We start from the raw sequence: 16,298 nt of genomic DNA, 5'->3' as shown, positions 1-16,298 counted from the left end.
TTGGCCTAAGGTTAAACAACTCTGCTGTCATTAACACACCCCCCAAGTCATGGTTTAGAGTCCGATTAGCACCGACATTGAAAACTTTCTGGCACATTCAGCAACATAAGCATACAAATGTTCCATAGAAAAAGCATTTAAGTGTGGCTTTAAAAATACACACCGCTAAATTCTGTACATCGCTTTAATGTGCAATTATTGTGAAGCACTTCCAATCAAATGAGTAAATTTATTAAAACAGATATTTAAAACATTTTAATTAACAATACAAACAATCTCCACTACCTTGCGTATCTGGGAAAACACAATTTATAAAACGTTTGAAAAAAGCGAAATGTTACCACGAGATCAAGTCGCTACACTTTTTTCTTGCGAATGAATTGCTTGGCCTCCTTATTGAGCGTTTTAAGATCCTCCTCTCCGTCCGAGAGCTCTGGATCCCACTCCGAGCCCTCCTCACCCTCCGAATAATCGTCATCGTCAATGAAGCTGTCTTCCAGGTCGGAGTCTTCGCCGTCATCACCGCTGTCCTCATCGTTCGCTGAAAGTCACATGTGGGGATGTTTAGCGAGCGGTCCGACAGGCAACGACGCCGGTTGGACTCCCTAAACTCAACCCACCCATCTTAGTCCCGGTACTGGACTACATCATGAGCAGAAGTCATTTGAAACCAAAGGACTAATGGGCAGCAGCAAGTATAGGGTAACAGACCTCCTAGTGCAGTACAACTACTCGAGGCAGATGGGTTTTCAATAGCCAATGTCTTTGACAACAGGGCCATCATAGGTATGCCAAGGGCAGACGAGGCTCCAATAGGCCAGTGGGCATCAACAGCGAGGGAGAGCCGACTACAACCAAACAGAGCACCACACCATGGCATGAGTTCTGATTCATGTCTCGGGTGATGGCTAAGACGTCACCCTGACGAACGAGGTCCACGCAGTCCATGAGGGAGCCCACGCTGGCTCTCGAGGTGGGCCGTGGGACCCGTCATACCAGCGATGGAATCCAGCGGTGGTTGACAAAGATTAAATAATATTTATAATAAATCCGGCGCTTTTTATTACACCTCTGGATGAAGGATAATGCTGCTTGAGGTTTGCAAGGACAAGAAGCTAAGTGACGTCACACCCCATAAAAAACTTGCGCCAAAATTAGACGTACTTCACCCAATACTAATCAACGTCATAAATGTTGCCTGCTATGGTTATACAGTATTTGAGAGCTGTATTTGCATGGATAGCATTTAACTATATTCAGAAACTGCGTTGAACTGTGCCCACAAACAACTCTACAACATGTACCTCTCTTGGTAGTTCTCCTTTGTGATCGCCGGGTCCCTGCAACTGCACGTGGGACAGCATTTTAGAATACAACGTTCGATGACAAGATGATAGTTTGGCAATGCTTATTTACAGACAATGGCAACCGTAGTCATCAAATTTTACAGAATATATCGGTGAAGTGGGGACCCCTAAAATAAGATATTGGAAAATTTTGTACCAATGGGCTAAGGCGGTCACACATTTGTACATGGACTTTACAAGCTGCCACAATTGGAAGCTTCAATCAGCTTCATGATGAATCCTATGCTAAACAAAGACAACGATCGCCCTGTATAGCCTTAGCAGACTGTTGGGGCAAGTGCTGTTAGCGAGCACCTGTGAAGGCCAGCACAGAGCACGAGGGGGTGGGTGGCCAACACCTCGCCTAGCCGCCTTCGTCTCCCAAGTGGCGATGTTTACACACCACACCAGGTACTCATTTGAGGGCGAGTCGACCGAGGGGAGGCCCAGGACCGGTCCAGATAATCGTCACTGGTGTTGGTGGCCATGAGCGGGAATCGAACTCGGGCTGCCAGGCTCATTGCGCAGTGCACTAACCACCGCACTATCACTCCCCACAAAGACGATGTTAAACACGACACACCAGCACATGCAACACACTACCACCACATATTCCGTGGTTGGCCAAGACTCTGGAATACCCGGGTGGTGAATATTTGGTGCCCGTGTGGTTTGGTTTATTGACAAGAGCTGTTTATAGAACACCTGGGCCATTACAATAATGCAATGAGGTCAATCAATTCGAGCACAGACAAAAATGTATGTAAGCCATGATTCTATGAGAATAGCAAGGGGTACCTGGGGGATTCGTGTGGTTGAATGCCATCCTGTGTTGCGGGTTCTGTCTGCAATGGAAAAATATTAATGTTAGTCTCCTCCATCACAACCGGGCAAACTGATTGAAGCGATGCTCAAATATTAGAATTACAAACCGGCGCTAAACGGATTTAGAACGGCGTTCACACTACAATGGCCACGGCTCAACAAAAACACTACATTCGGTTGAAATCTCCCTCAAAGTAATTGATTATCATTTCATTTCGACAGACTTCCAACTCTCTACAGCTAACCTCTTCGAATGCAATAACTGCTCTGTAGAATCAGGCCCCATAAAATGCAACAGTAATTGTAAATTGATATAACTCTACTTATATTATACGAAAATTACATTTTGCCATCTCAAGGGAACACTCACAAAGACACTTCGAGTCATCTTGGGTTCATTATGCCGAAGTCACTGATTGAGTGTACAATCATGAAAAGGTCATTAGACCATATACTATACAGATCGATTCCCTACTGGAGACATGAATGCTTGTGATAGTGTGTCCATGAGTCACCTGTAGCAGGAAGTGCCGTATGGACAGTCGGGCTTATCAGTATCTGCCACTTCATCCACCACATAATCAAGATCCCCGGGATGGCTGCATTCTTGGAAATGCAATGGGTTCTTCCTGTCAGCAGCATAACAAAATGTCAGTGTTGGGGATTATCTGAGCACCACACGGAATTCAACTAAGACGGTCAACAATGTAGAAAGCTAATATTCAAATCCTATATTTGGCATATAATCTAAAAATTATTAATTTTACCACGCAATGCCCGCTGAGCTGTACAGCTCTTTATCAGAAGCGACCTGGTCACAAATGATAGCTCAACAAAGTGGCTTATCATGTGGAAATCTCGAGCAGCTAAATACTCTAAACGCATGATTCTGAATGTGGAGGGAAGAACTGGAGGACCCGGAGATAAATCCACACGACCACGGGGAGACACGCAAACTCAAAATATACACCAGGCGTCAGGGTAGGGATCGAACCCACGACCTCCTGCATACCAGGCGAGGTAGTTAACATCTCGCCACCGTGGCACCCAATGTCAATATCTTGAGATTGCTCACAGAAAATCTTTCTATGCCTCCTAATATCTAAAACTAGAGGCTTACTAACAAAGCTATTTATTCAAAAGACAGTACGGCATTCTTGGCTATGTCAACTTGCAAGGGTTTTGAATAAACTTGTTGCTAACTTCACTTTTGAGACCACTTCCCCTACCTCACATTCACACAGCCTTACAGTGAGGGAAAAAAGTATTTGATCCCCTACTGATTTTGTACGTTTGCCCACTGACAAAAAAATGATCAGTCTATAATTTTAATGGTAGGTTTATTTGAACAGCGAGAGGCAGAATAGCAACAAAAAATCCAGAAAAACGCATGTCAAAAATTTTATAAATTGATTTGCATTTTAATGAGGGAAATAAGTATTTGACCCCTCTGCAAAATATGACTTAGTACTTGGTGGCAAAACCCTTGTTGGCAATCACAGAGGTCAGACGTTTCTTGTAGTTGGCCACCAGGTTTGCACAACATCTCAGGAGGGATTTTGTCCCACTTCTCTTTGCAGATCTTCTCCAAGTCATTAATGTTTCGAGGCTGACGTTTGGCAACTCGAACCTTCAGCTCCCTCCACAGATTTTCTATGGGATTAAGGTCTGGAGACTGGCTAGGCAACTCCAGGACCTTAATGTGCTTCTTCTTCAGCCACTCCGTGTGTTTTGGGTCACTGTCATGCTGGAATACCCATCCACGACCCATTTTCAATGCCCTGGCTGAGGGAAGGAGGTTCTCACCGAAGATTTGATGGTACATGGCCCCGTCCATTGTCCCTTTGATGCGGTGAAGTTGTCCTGTCCCCTTAGCAGAAAAACACCCCCAAAGAATAATGTTTCCACCTCCATGTTTGACGGTGGGGATTGTGTTCTTGAGGTCATAGGCAGAATTCCTCCTCCTTCAAACACGGCGAGTTGAGTTGATGCCAAAGAGCTCCATTTTGGTCTCATCTAACCACAACACTTTCACCCAGTTGTCCTCTGAATCATTCAGATGTTCATTGGCAACTTCAGACGGGCATGTATAATGTGCTTTCTTGAGCAGTGGGACCTTGCTGGCGCTGCAGGATTTTAGTCCTTCACGGCGTAGTGTGTTACCAATTGTTTTCTTGGTGACTATGGTCCCAGCTGCCTTGGGATCATTGACAAGATCCTCCCGTGTAGTTCTGGGCTGATTCCTCACCGTTCTCATGATCAATGCAACGCCACGAGGTGAGATCTTGCATGGAGCCCCAGGCCGAGGGAGATTGACAGTTCTTTTGTGTTTCTTCCATTTGCGAATAATCGCACCAACTGTTGTCATCTTCTCACCAAGCTGCTTGGCAGTGGTCTTGTAGCCCATTCCAGCTGTGTGTAGGTCTACAATCTTGTCCCCGACATCCTTTGAGAGCTCTTTGGTCTTGGCCATGGTGGAGAGTTTGGAATCTGATTGATTGCTTCTGTGGACAGGTGCCTTTTAGACAGGTAACGAGCTGAGATTAGGAGCACAACTGAGAGCCAGAAATCTTTCTGATTGAGAGGGGGCCAAATACTTATTTCCCTCATTAAAATGCAAATCCATTTATAACATTTTTGACAGGCGTTTTTCTGGATTTTGTTGTTGTTATTCTCTCACTGTTCAAATAAAGCTACCATTAAAATTATAGACTGATCATTTCTTTGTCAGTGGACAAACGTACAAAATCAGCAGGGGATCAAATACTTTTTTCCCTCACTACATCTCAAACTGTAAGTTCTTTGTCAGAGTGAACACGTGTATCAAATCACTCGTCGGCAATTCGATGGAATGGCACAATTCGGCACCACAATTAGTTTCAAGGGAACATTTCTGCGCAGTCTCAGGTTATCATTTGTATTGTTTCTTGATACTTTACCTCATCAAGAGTGACCTACCATTCGACGATGGTGCATCCACCCGTTTATACTGCTGGGTGAACAGAGGTGGGGGTATGCAATAAACCTGAACCATTGTTACAACTGCCACACCACAGGACCAAACTGGAGACCTCTGGATTGCAAGTCCATGACACTATGGCAGCGTTCCTAGATGTGTAACACGTTTCTTAAATTCCAACTAGACCCACCTGTAACACCTCTCTGCGTATAGGCAAGGCGTGCGCTGCATCTTCTGGGGAGGGGTTCCTTCCCCACGGCCCGAGTCCCCGGGTGAGGGACTACGCCTCTGGGATCCCCCCGGTTGCACGGGCTGCTGCTGCTGCAATGAGTGCTGCGAGCTTACAGACTGGCCAGATGACGTTTGTGGAACATCTGAAAAAACACCATGACAAATATACATAAGACGCACAATATGGATATGTTTTACCATTTATAATTAGATAGTTTTGGGTTAGATCATGTAGGTATCGTGTCAATTTTGTAACTATAACCCTCCACGAGCCAACAGAGCCAATTAAATCAAGTTGTCACGTGGACAAATGTGCCAAATGATTTGGCTTCTCAGCACAACCAGCAAAGTTGACAATTTTACATACGATGTTTCGCTGGAGGTTATTACCAGCTTCATAAGGTGTTAAGAAAAGCTCCTCTCGTATGGTTGTTTTAAATGGGGATATTTTATTTTTACCCCTTCATCCACACATATCACAACATATTGAAAACTACATTTTGCGTCAAGGTCAACGTTATCACCCTTACAGTTGATGTGGATGGTGCTCAACACTGCTGGTGGCTCTAAGCCAGGTTTGGAAAAGCAGTATTGCTATGGGAGACAACTGTCTACCCATACAACCTTCCCTTCAGACTTCCAGGAAAGTGGATGCCTATTTTATTGACCCCAATCCTCAACATAAGATTTGAAATTGCAATTTCACCTTGTGAGTTTGAACATTCTGTTAAGAGTCCTACCAAATAGAACTGAACGACATGAACAACACAGGCCAAAGAACTACACTGAACGCCCATTTTCCATAAATGTTGATCATTCCAAACATAAATATTACATGCTTTCCACAACTTAAACATAGCAAACTTTACAAGTACAACAATTTGTATCATAGTTGACTATATTAGCTACTAAAAGCATTATAGATTGTCGAATTAGGAATCGTACCTGTGAATCAATTTGATTGAGATGCCAGACAATAGATACAAAAAAATATGGACACATCGCTCCCAAGAAACTGTGACACCGTTCCTAAAAAACATTTCTCACCACTAAATTTTGATTTAAAGCTTTCGTGACTGCAGGGATTCATATTCTTGGTTCTTTCGGTAACGTCACGTGTTTACTGTTGGGAGCACGACAGAGGCTTTTACACAATGTGTCGATTGTCGGGGGAACGTCCACTACTCACCACGTTGATCTTCCCGTGCTAGGGGGACTGCCTCTTCCTTCTGCCTTGGGTCTCCTGCTGAATTCACACTGGCCAAGTCACTTTCTGCAGGTAATTCATTCAGATCATCACAACTCCCAGGCTCCTCATTTCCAAAAGAGCTTTTCCGATCTTCCTCTTGCTCCTTGACCTGCAGTTCACATTTACATCGCACAGTTAATGTGCAGTTGTCTCATGAGTACGACAGAGTCCCCCACATGGGAGAAAATCCTGCGCTGGGGATGACGTTCCTCACACCACAACACACGTTCACCGCCAGGAAGCCTTCTTTTCCAGCACCCGACACCCACCCCCGCACTCACCCCTTATTTACCTTCCCTCTTGCCCAACCTTTCTGGAACCTTCCAGAAGTTCCTCGAAGCCCCTCTCCTTTTCCCACCAAATAAACCCCATTCCGGTTTCCTCCAATCACCTGCCTACTTCGTGGCTCTTCACAAATTGTGGATGTAGTCCCATATCCCCACCAAACCTAAGCATGCCCTCACTCGACCCTTACAAATATAACAGCGGTGCAGTAGTAATGCACGTTTTTCATAATTTTGAGGGACATGAGAAAAGTATGCGGTCACATATTCATTTATATTTATGTTGCCGTGTTCATTTATATCAAAGTGGGTTTCCACTTAAATGTGCAAGGCCAGGTGCTTGTATCCTGTTGAAGAGTTCTGAGCCAGGGGCAGAACCTCCACGTTTCTGAAGACAGGCCATGCAGACTCCTTGCAGCCCATGCAGACTCCTTACAGCCCATTCAGACTTCTTAAAAAATGTAACTCATTATATATGGACACTAATAATATTTAAGTGAATGCAACCTTCTGATTGTGAGAGACACATTATTCCCAGTGTGTCACCTGGTAGGACACCCTACAAACAATAGCAGGAGTTCTCAACCTGTGGTATGCAGACCACTTGGTGGTCCAAAAGGCTGTTGAGAGGGCTCTGCGGAACTGTTAGAGGCTTCCCCGCTCTCTGTGGGAGATCAATTCCAAAAACCAATGCGCCGCACGAGACAGCTGCCTGCCGAGTAGCGCACACCGTACACACACAAATACAATGTTATCCCACGTCCGACCGTTAGCCGCATATGAGTGAATTCAAACCGCAGAGGGAATTTTGGGTTGTAGTGGGTTAAGCTGCATGTACGTGAAATCGCACAAATCAAAGCCGCGTAAAGCAAGGGAAACCGTTACTAAGATACATTTTTTTACCGTATGGTGGTCTGCTAAGATATTGTGATGCTTGCCCATCGCCCAGGGGTCTGGGAGGGTCGGGAGCGACCGCTCTACAGAATAAACGTAATTTAAAACGTTTCATTCTGTTTACCTTTGTTGATGTTATCTTTCTTTTTTTCTGAGTCCCAATTTCCACCTCATCCTCATCATCACTCCCCGGTCCCCTCCTCTTCCCAGCTCCTTGGCCATGTGCTGCTGCTTGTGGCTTCGCACTGCCTTTGCCCTTCCCCCCTGAATTCCAACAAACCACAAAGCAATGCTTCAAAAGCAACACTGGCATCCCGTACACATGACATCGCATTACCATGTTAATCAAACGCTTCATTTGATATGAACAAATTCTGATCAAAGAACAACAATATTCAAGAAACAAGATATGAGTGGTTTCCTATTGCCTAATACAATGCATAGAAAAAGACAAAAACAAATATCCCCTTCAAAGCCTTCAATAGACTGTTGGGGCAAGAGCTGTTAGCGAGCACTTACGAAGGCCGGCACGGCACACGAAGTTGGTGGGTGGCCAGCACCACGCCGGGCTGCTTTTTTTTCTCTCCAGTGGTGACGTTTACATATCGTACCAGAGACTCATTTAAGGCTGAACCAACTTGGGGGAGGAGGCCCAGGACTAGTTCAGATGTTCGTCACTGGTGTTGGCCGTGAGCGGGAATCGAACTCGGGTCGCCGGGTCCAGTGCGCTAACCGCTACACAATACACAGAAACACCTTATAATGCCTGCGTAATCAAAATGACTGTACAACTGAAAAAAGCTGGAGCTTTATGGGAATTAATATTAATCCAGCTCCATTCCAACAAGTGAAAAACCTGTGCATGGCCACCACTCCATGTAGCAGAATGACGTCTATTCTGTCCTCGCTTGATTTCACACGAACGACATGCACACAATGCACACCTCGAGGCCCACGTATTAAAGTAAAACCTTTTACGAATGAAAAAAATTACTGCAGCTACTAATACGTCGCGTGAAATGTAGTAAAATATACCTCCCAATTTTATACGTGTGCTTTAATTACCAATATTAATATTATTACTTAAAATTGGTTTATTTTGGGTTAGGTTGTGTACAAATGTTTGTCGTAAACCCTGCTCCACCCACAACAGCCAATTAATAACAGTCACATGAATCCAACGTGTAAAATGTATCACTACTTCAGCAGCACCATCGCCACCGTTGTTGTTGGGAGAGCGATCTCACAATGTTTAAACGGGTACCGACGTTTCGCCTGATATTACATCCAGCATCATCATATCTCGAGAAAGGAGCTCCTGATAACAACCTGATGATGCTGGATGTGATCTCCAGCGAAACGTCGGTGCCCATGTAAACGTTGCGAGATTGCTCTCCAACAACAACAACTGCTACTGAAGAGTCGTACATTTGGCCACGTTTGATTCGCGGCACGAGAGTTTTACGCAAATAACCCAAGAGACCAACTGTGAATTATACCTCTCAATTAAATCTATTTCAGAAAGTTGGAATCGTGTCTGGTTACGTTACCCTTGGACTTGGTGGGAGTCTTCTCCTGCACATCGTCATCATCGGTCAGCATCCACGCCGGCAGCTTGCGCTCTCTCTGAATATTCGGTTGCTCACCTATGGCTGCATCCACCTGCTGCTCATGGAGAATATAAAATGTCAGCTTGAATGCTCATGAACACATTTTTCCCTTTGAATCTACTTTCTAGCTGTCGAATATCTGCTTATTCTTATGTTGCACAAGCAAATGTGCTTTTTTGTCTTATGCACCACTTGTAAGGACATACACAAGACAGGTTATAAACAAGATGTCATTCGGTCCATGCAGCTCATTCAATTGTTACAGAAGCAGATGAATGTATTTAATCTCGTCAAAAGGTGCTTCTCGAAGAGTCACCCAGTGAATCATCTTCGACAACATGCTTTTAAAACCCGTGAAAACGTTTACAAAAAGTGACGCAAATTCTAGCTTTGACATTTATTGTGAAGATCTCACTTTCTGAAATTCATATGAGAGAAACGGTATTTGCGAAATACTTAAATCTTAAGGAGTATCCATTGTGGTTATACCGCAATATTTAAAATAACGTGAACTGTTTTGCATTGCAGGTTTTAACGTACTGATGGATGTGGGAGGTTCTGGCTGGTGTCAGGAGCGCAGGATGTGCCGTTTTCTTTCTTAGGCCCAGTACAATCTGACACTGCCAGGGCCGAGCTAGTGCTCTGCTGCTCTCCTTGGCTGGTACGAGGTTCCGACTTGGGTGAATTGATGACCCGTTCTCCTTTTGTTTCCTTAGGAAAAACTTCCTTGCCCACAAGTTGTTCTTCCGCATGCTGACGTTCATCATCGGCCTGAGCACTTTCCCTGTCCATCAAAGGAGAAAAACACAATGGACCATAAACTATAACATTAAAATAAAGATTTTTTTATTTCACCAGGTAAGGCCCACTGAGCTATATAGCTCTTTTTCAGAAGCCATCTGGCCACATATGATAGTCTAGCAAAGTAGTTTATCATGTGGACATTTATATCAGCCATATACTCTAAACACGTGATTATAAATGTGGAGGGAAAACACAGAGAATCCGGAGAAAAATCCCGCGACCACAGGGAGAACATGCAAACTACAAAAATATAGGCATCAGGGTCGGGATCGAACCCGTGACCTCCTGTATACCAGGCGAGTTAGTAAACATCTCACCACCACGACTGCCCAAAGACTTCCAGGGTAAGGGTTTAAGTGATGTATTGCTTCAATCACCTATGGTTACACGACTATGCCTTGTGGCCAAAGGAATACATTAAATAACCAAGGAATTCTACGGTACTTTTACATAGAACATTGTTTTAAAGTTTAATACATTAAACCAGTTATGGATACAATGCTTAATAGATTTGTTGAGTGGTTGACTCGGCCTACCATCCCACGTTGTGGGGAAGGCAACAATGGTTGGCCTATGGATAGATTTGCACCCGCCACAGGAACATGGCACTTCCACAACTGGCTCAGGGGCTTATGAAGAAGAGATAGGCAGCGCCTAAATGCTCAGTTGAGAAGGAAATTACTTTTGACAGTTCGTGCTTAAAGTATGAACCCCCCCACCCCATCCCTGGAAACTCTGGCACAGAACTCTCCTCACCCTGGCAGGAATGGAACATCTTAGCCACAAATTAAAGGGGAAAGTGAATACGAGGTCATATGGTCCCCGTTCTTGCTGGAATCCAGCATGAATAGCTGGGAAAATGGGGCCTGGGGAGAAAGGATGGACTCTGGATACTACAGTAACTTTGTTAATGCTATTTTATTTCTGGTTCTGTTTAGTTACATTATCCTCCACCCCCCCCCCCGCCCCTGATTGTTACCCCAACCGCAGTAGGGCAGTGAGCCCAGATGCCCCCGGTCGGTCCCTAATTTTGAGGGTGCATTGCTCCAGGTTTTGTTCCAGGTTTTCTGCTTGGTTTACCCCCGCCTCCCCACCCCCCCCCCACCTTATCCGAATCTACTTTGTACTCTGGGTTATTGAATAACAATATAAATATAAGTAAATAAAAAAAAATTGGTGCTTAAAAAAACAAACTACACACTCGGCATGAGGGCCACCGTCCTCGGGCACGTAGATGACCTCGTACACGAAGGCATCGGCAAGCAGCGCCAGACGGTCCCCCGGCTGCAGCCACGTCCACTCACCCCGGGGCAGCGGCCGCAGGGCCGTAGAGCCCTGCGCGCCGTGGTAGCACGGGTTCACGTGCAGCTGCGGGGGAGGGAGGGAGCGGGGGGGGAAACGAAGTTAGATCGTCACAGTGGCATTTTAGCCATGTGCTTTGGTGCGTGTCGCTCCAAACATCGCACCTCCTGGCTTTTACATTGCTCGAAGACACCGATGCAACCACCAACCACAACCACCAACCACCAACCACAACCACCAACCACAACCACCAAACGCATCAGAACATCAACAGGCCGATGCACACGTCTCGTTCATAAATGGAGAATTAAAGACAAGACACTCCAGCGCTGTCCTCCAGACAGTCTCGTCCCCTTCACCTGATGAAGGCCGCTTGTGTTGTGGCCGAAACGTCGTGAGAATATTATTGTGTTATTTTATTTTAGCAATTTATTATTTTATGCTCATTCTACGTGACTTTACCGAAAGAACCAAAGAAGATAAAGACAAGCTGCAGTGTGTGACCTATGGACCAAATAGTTTGCACTCCTTCAATAGAGGAATAGCCAGAGTACACAAACTCCCTCCAGCAGCCCTCTCGTGGCTATCAGACCTCTGAAATTGGCATTTAACTCCTGAAGATATTGCCAAACGCAACAATAGAATAGCCTGGCATCACAATATAAACACTGGCTATTTAAGTGGGTGATGCCCATGTTTGTTGTCCTTCCTACTAACAGGGTGTAAACCAGTGGTAGAACAAGTCACAATTCACTCCGTATCTACACAGCGTGATCCTTTCAAATCCTTCATCATATATTTCAATGTTCACTTTAAACAAAAATATATATTTTTTTATCTTTCTCTCCAACCTTGCCCGCACTAAACCAATCTTCTCTAGCCTGTATCAGGTCTCTCGCCGAGCGTATAAAAGTAAATTGCACTTCTTTGGCTGCATCACCGAGCCGCGCTCATCAGGTGCTTGTTATCCCGCCGGCAGAAATCAAAGCTCTCTCTGAGATGTACCCTGCTACAAACCACACGGCACCATATTTGAGAATACTGGAACAAAAAAATGGTGGATTTGTACGAGTAAGGAATCGTGCAAAGTGATGCATTTGCATGGCAGATCTATTTAAAAATGGCAAACGTTAGTAGGAAAAAGGATGATGAGATTATTGGCACACAAGAGTTCATGTACCGGCTTCAATCGCAGCTTGCCCTCGACCAGCTCTAGCAGTCCATGCTCTCTGGACACTCTTTTGTCCGTCACCTGCACACACAACACGCAGAGGTATAGCCAAACGTTTCCATGACAATCTCCAAGGATTGTTTTAGTCACACCGCAGTGTGTGAACGCATGCATCTATGGTCAGCCTGCTTCCACCACAGGCATCGATGGAAGTTTACCCAGGGAAATTGTCCGATTTCCGATGTGGCAAAAGACCTCACGACAGGAAGATGATATATAGTTGATCAAATATTGAAGGCATGTGGCAGCTGAAAAGCTATTGATCATAAATAGCACAAGTCCAGTGCAAGTTTGACCTGTAAAGTTGTAACATCGAAGCAAGTTTAAATGCAGTAAGAGGAGTATGCACTTAGTGCGATCGACATAAGGGGTTCCATCAAACAGTAATACAAGAAACTTAAACTACAACCTCCTGGCGTATCATCTGGTTTGCTCTTTCCGAATGTGAACATGTAATTTGGGTCACCCTGTATGACGATGTGATGCTCGTAATTTACCACTGTTTTGGACCTTTCAGTCTCAAAATTATCCCAAGTTTTGCGTGTCATGGTTATAGCTCGCTGAGAAAGTGGGTGGGCCTTGCCGCCTTCGCGTTCGGAGCTCTAACGGTGTGGAAAGCACTCACGCTCCATATTCACCAAATTAAGTCACTTCCACTATTTAAATTCCATTTAGAAAACCTTTTTGTTTGCTCGGCCTTTAACTGAGTTGACCTTGGTTAGGGTGTGCCGTGTCTTGCGAGGGGCAACTTTATTGCTGTTGAGTTGTACAGTATTTTGAGATGCAGTTTTGCATATAAAACAGAACTATTATTATACTTCGACTATAACTCAGTTCAACACGTGAGCTTTCGCAACCAATATTATCAGCGAAACGTCACAGTACTCAAATTGTAAATGTTGTGGATCTACTCCCAAACACACCGGTCGGCTGAACTAGCAACTAATTGGCATGTTGTGTTTACGTGACAAACCTTACTAATTGGCTGTGTCGGGTGGTGGCAGGTAAACAACACATTTATATTTACGCGATCTAACCAAATTAAACCTTTCCTATGAATACCTTAAATCGCTTAGAAACTCTCAAGCCTATTAAACGGTTAAACTATCTCTTTCTATGTACACCAAAATGATCTGTAACAAGGTCTGTAGAAAGTTTATCTGGATTCTTGTACAGGGAAATTGAGTTTTCAGGTACATTTGGCGTACAGCCGTTTCAATACGAGCCAAAAATATTGTCTACTTGATTGTGTTTTTCTCTTGCAATGGGACTTTATTGGATGACGTTGAGATTTATAAGGGCACGGGGTGACCAATAAGGTCTGAATTGGTCCGTAATAATAAGGTAGGCACTGATAAGGGGTTGACAGGTATGAAACATGCGTTTAGAGTATTTGCCCGCTATACAGTTCCACGTGAAGTAAGCCACTGCGCGTTGAGCTATCATTTGTGGCCAGGTCGCTTCTGAAAAGACCCATACTGCTCAGTGGGACCTTATGGGCCGTCCATAAATGACGTCACGCACCTAGGGGGGGGGGTCAGATATTTGTGACGATGTGTGACGAAGGGGGGGGGGGTTGAGAAATGACGTCACATCAAAATGCGCAACTTTAAATAAATATAGACAACACGTTCTACTTAATTAAATAGACTTTTTAATAAATGTTTTCTCCTACAACATCAGAGTGCAGCACCACATTAAATACACACTACAATGACAATAGTTTAAAGCGATTTGAAGCATGGTTTATAAAAAAATTTTGGTGGGGGGGGTAGGCAGAGCTTTGTGACGTCATATTTGAGGGGGGGGTCTGACTTTTTGTGACGTCGTGTGACGAAGGGGGGGGGGGTCAAAACTCGTCCAAAATATCGTGACGTCATTTATGCACGGCCCCTTACCTGGTAAAATAAATTTAGTTTAGTTCAACGTGCTTGCGATGACCCCTACAGGAATAACAACGCATGGCACGCGAGTCAGAGCCGTTAGACACGGACTTGTGGGGCAATCTGAGCAGCACGTTGGCTGGACAGGTCGAAGGTCGACGGTGGTGTTGGAAGAGCTTCCACAGACGAAACGCGCCGATACGTTGACCGCCTGTGGAGATGAAGCCGCCGTGAGGCTAGCTGCTCAATGTCAGAATTTGTCATCAGAATATTTTTCGATTTAAAGCTTTCGTGACTGCAATGATTCATCTTCTTTGAAGGCCGCTTGTGTTGTGGCCGAAACGTCGTGAGAATATTATTGTGTTATTTTATTTTATCAATTTATTATTTTATTCTCATTCTACGTGACTTTACCGAAATAACCAAAGAAGGTTGTCATCAGAATATTTATTCATACTGAAGGAACCCGATGAGCTATGAAGATATTTTTTTCACACATGTCCAGTCGGGGCAGGTCAGAACGTTACAACAACAAACGATAGAAAAACACACCAGGAGTGCAAAGTATTGGAAAGATAAACAAATAAATTTTAAAAATATTATCGTGGCAGCTCGGGGTGGACTTCATCCAGCAGCGCAAACATCGTGGGCAGCTTCAAGCGCTTTAAACAAACTGTTGATTCAATACAAAGTAATCAGGAGCGGGTGAATAGGCCAACCCAAGTTGGATTCGTAGGTGGGCTCAGAAAGGTGGAACTTGAGGCTCTTTCTCCTGTCTCTCCCCGTGTCCCTCTCCCCGTGTCCTTCTCCTGTCTCTCCCCGTGTCCCTCTCCCCTCTCCCCGTGTCCCTCTCCCCTCTCCCGTGTCCCTCTCCCCGTGTCCCTCTCCCCTCTCCCCGTGTCCCTCTCCCCGTGTCCCTCTCCCCTCTCCCCGTGTCCCTCTCCCCTCTCCCGTGTCCCTCTCCCCTCTTCCGTGTCCCTCTCCCCGTGTCCCTCTCCTGTCTCTCCCCGTGTCCCTCTCCCCGTGTCCCTCTCCCCGTGTCCCTCTCCCCTCTCCCCGTGTCCCTCTCCCCGTGTCCCTCTGCTGTCTCACCCCAAGTAGAGGGCCGCGACCGATGCGGGTGACGCCGCTGCCCGGCACCTCCACGACCCCACGCGAGGCCGCGAGCCCCGCGCCCAGCGGCCTCAGCAGCGCCCCGCGCCTCGGCGACGACGACATGGCCGCCTCCCTCAGCAGGCGGGGAGTTGTTGACCAGGCGGGGGAGTTGTTGACAGGAGGGGGAGTTGTTGACAGGAGGGGGAGTTGTTGACAGGAGGGGGAGTTGTTGACAGGCGGGGGAGTTGTTGACAGGAGGGGGAGTTAACAACAACAACGACGAGCGCAGCAATTTCGGGTGACGGCGCGCGAACGAGGGGAGGGATACCCAAGTGATAGAATCGATTATGGATCGGAATCGATATTCCCCTTGAAACCTCCGCGGGATTCGTTAATCGCGCTGTGAAAACGGCACGCGTCTTGGCGAGCGGCGAGAATCGATTCCGACGACTTTAAATCGATATCGCGATCCTCGGATTGATTGAACCCATTGCGAGTGTTGGGGGGTGGGAAGAGGCCGTGACGAGGTGGCCGTGATGAGGTGGAGGTGGCCGTGATGAGGTGGACGTGATTAGGTGGAGGTGG

General features: G+C 45.7%; 1 protein-coding gene across 1 annotated transcript; it reads right to left on the bottom strand.

The window, feature by feature from the left end:
- Nucleotides 1-170: 170 nt before the first annotated feature.
- Nucleotides 171-16,076, bottom strand: APLF (aprataxin and PNKP like factor). The gene is made up of 12 exons (XM_032962585.2): nucleotides 15,711-16,076; nucleotides 12,685-12,756; nucleotides 11,404-11,570; nucleotides 9,939-10,182; nucleotides 9,339-9,453; nucleotides 7,913-8,052; nucleotides 6,551-6,719; nucleotides 5,321-5,504; nucleotides 2,687-2,800; nucleotides 2,145-2,191; nucleotides 1,305-1,346; nucleotides 171-541 (listed from the first exon to the last, which is right to left on the bottom strand). Exons 1-12 carry the CDS (start codon nucleotides 15,834-15,836, stop codon nucleotides 357-359), a joined length of 1,605 nt encoding a protein of 534 aa, XP_032818476.2. The 5' UTR covers nucleotides 15,837-16,076; the 3' UTR covers nucleotides 171-356.
- Between the last annotated feature and the right edge of the window lie 222 nt (nucleotides 16,077-16,298).

Source organism: Petromyzon marinus, chromosome 29, assembly GCF_048934315.1.
Source record: "Petromyzon marinus isolate PM22_M1 ecotype Great Lakes invasive population chromosome 29, UKy_Petmar_22M1.pri1.0, whole genome shotgun sequence".
Classification (NCBI taxonomy): domain Eukaryota; kingdom Metazoa; phylum Chordata; class Hyperoartia; order Petromyzontiformes; family Petromyzontidae; genus Petromyzon; species Petromyzon marinus.
This window is presented reverse-complemented; position numbering and strand designations above follow the sequence as displayed.

Bases quoted from the DNA above. Each gene is read 5' to 3' on its own strand.
- APLF (XM_032962585.2), bottom strand. From the start codon at position 15,836: ATGTCGTCGTCGCCGAGGCGCGGGGCGCTGCTGAGGCCGCTGGGCGCG. The intron at 9,454-9,938 runs GTACGTTAAAAC...CTCCATGAGCAG, and splicing joins AGAACCTCCCACATCCATCA to CAGGTGGATGCAGCCATAGG. The intron at 2,192-2,686 runs GTGACTCATGGA...TTTCCATTGCAG, and splicing joins TACGGCACTTCCTGCTACAG to ACAGAACCCGCAACACAGGA.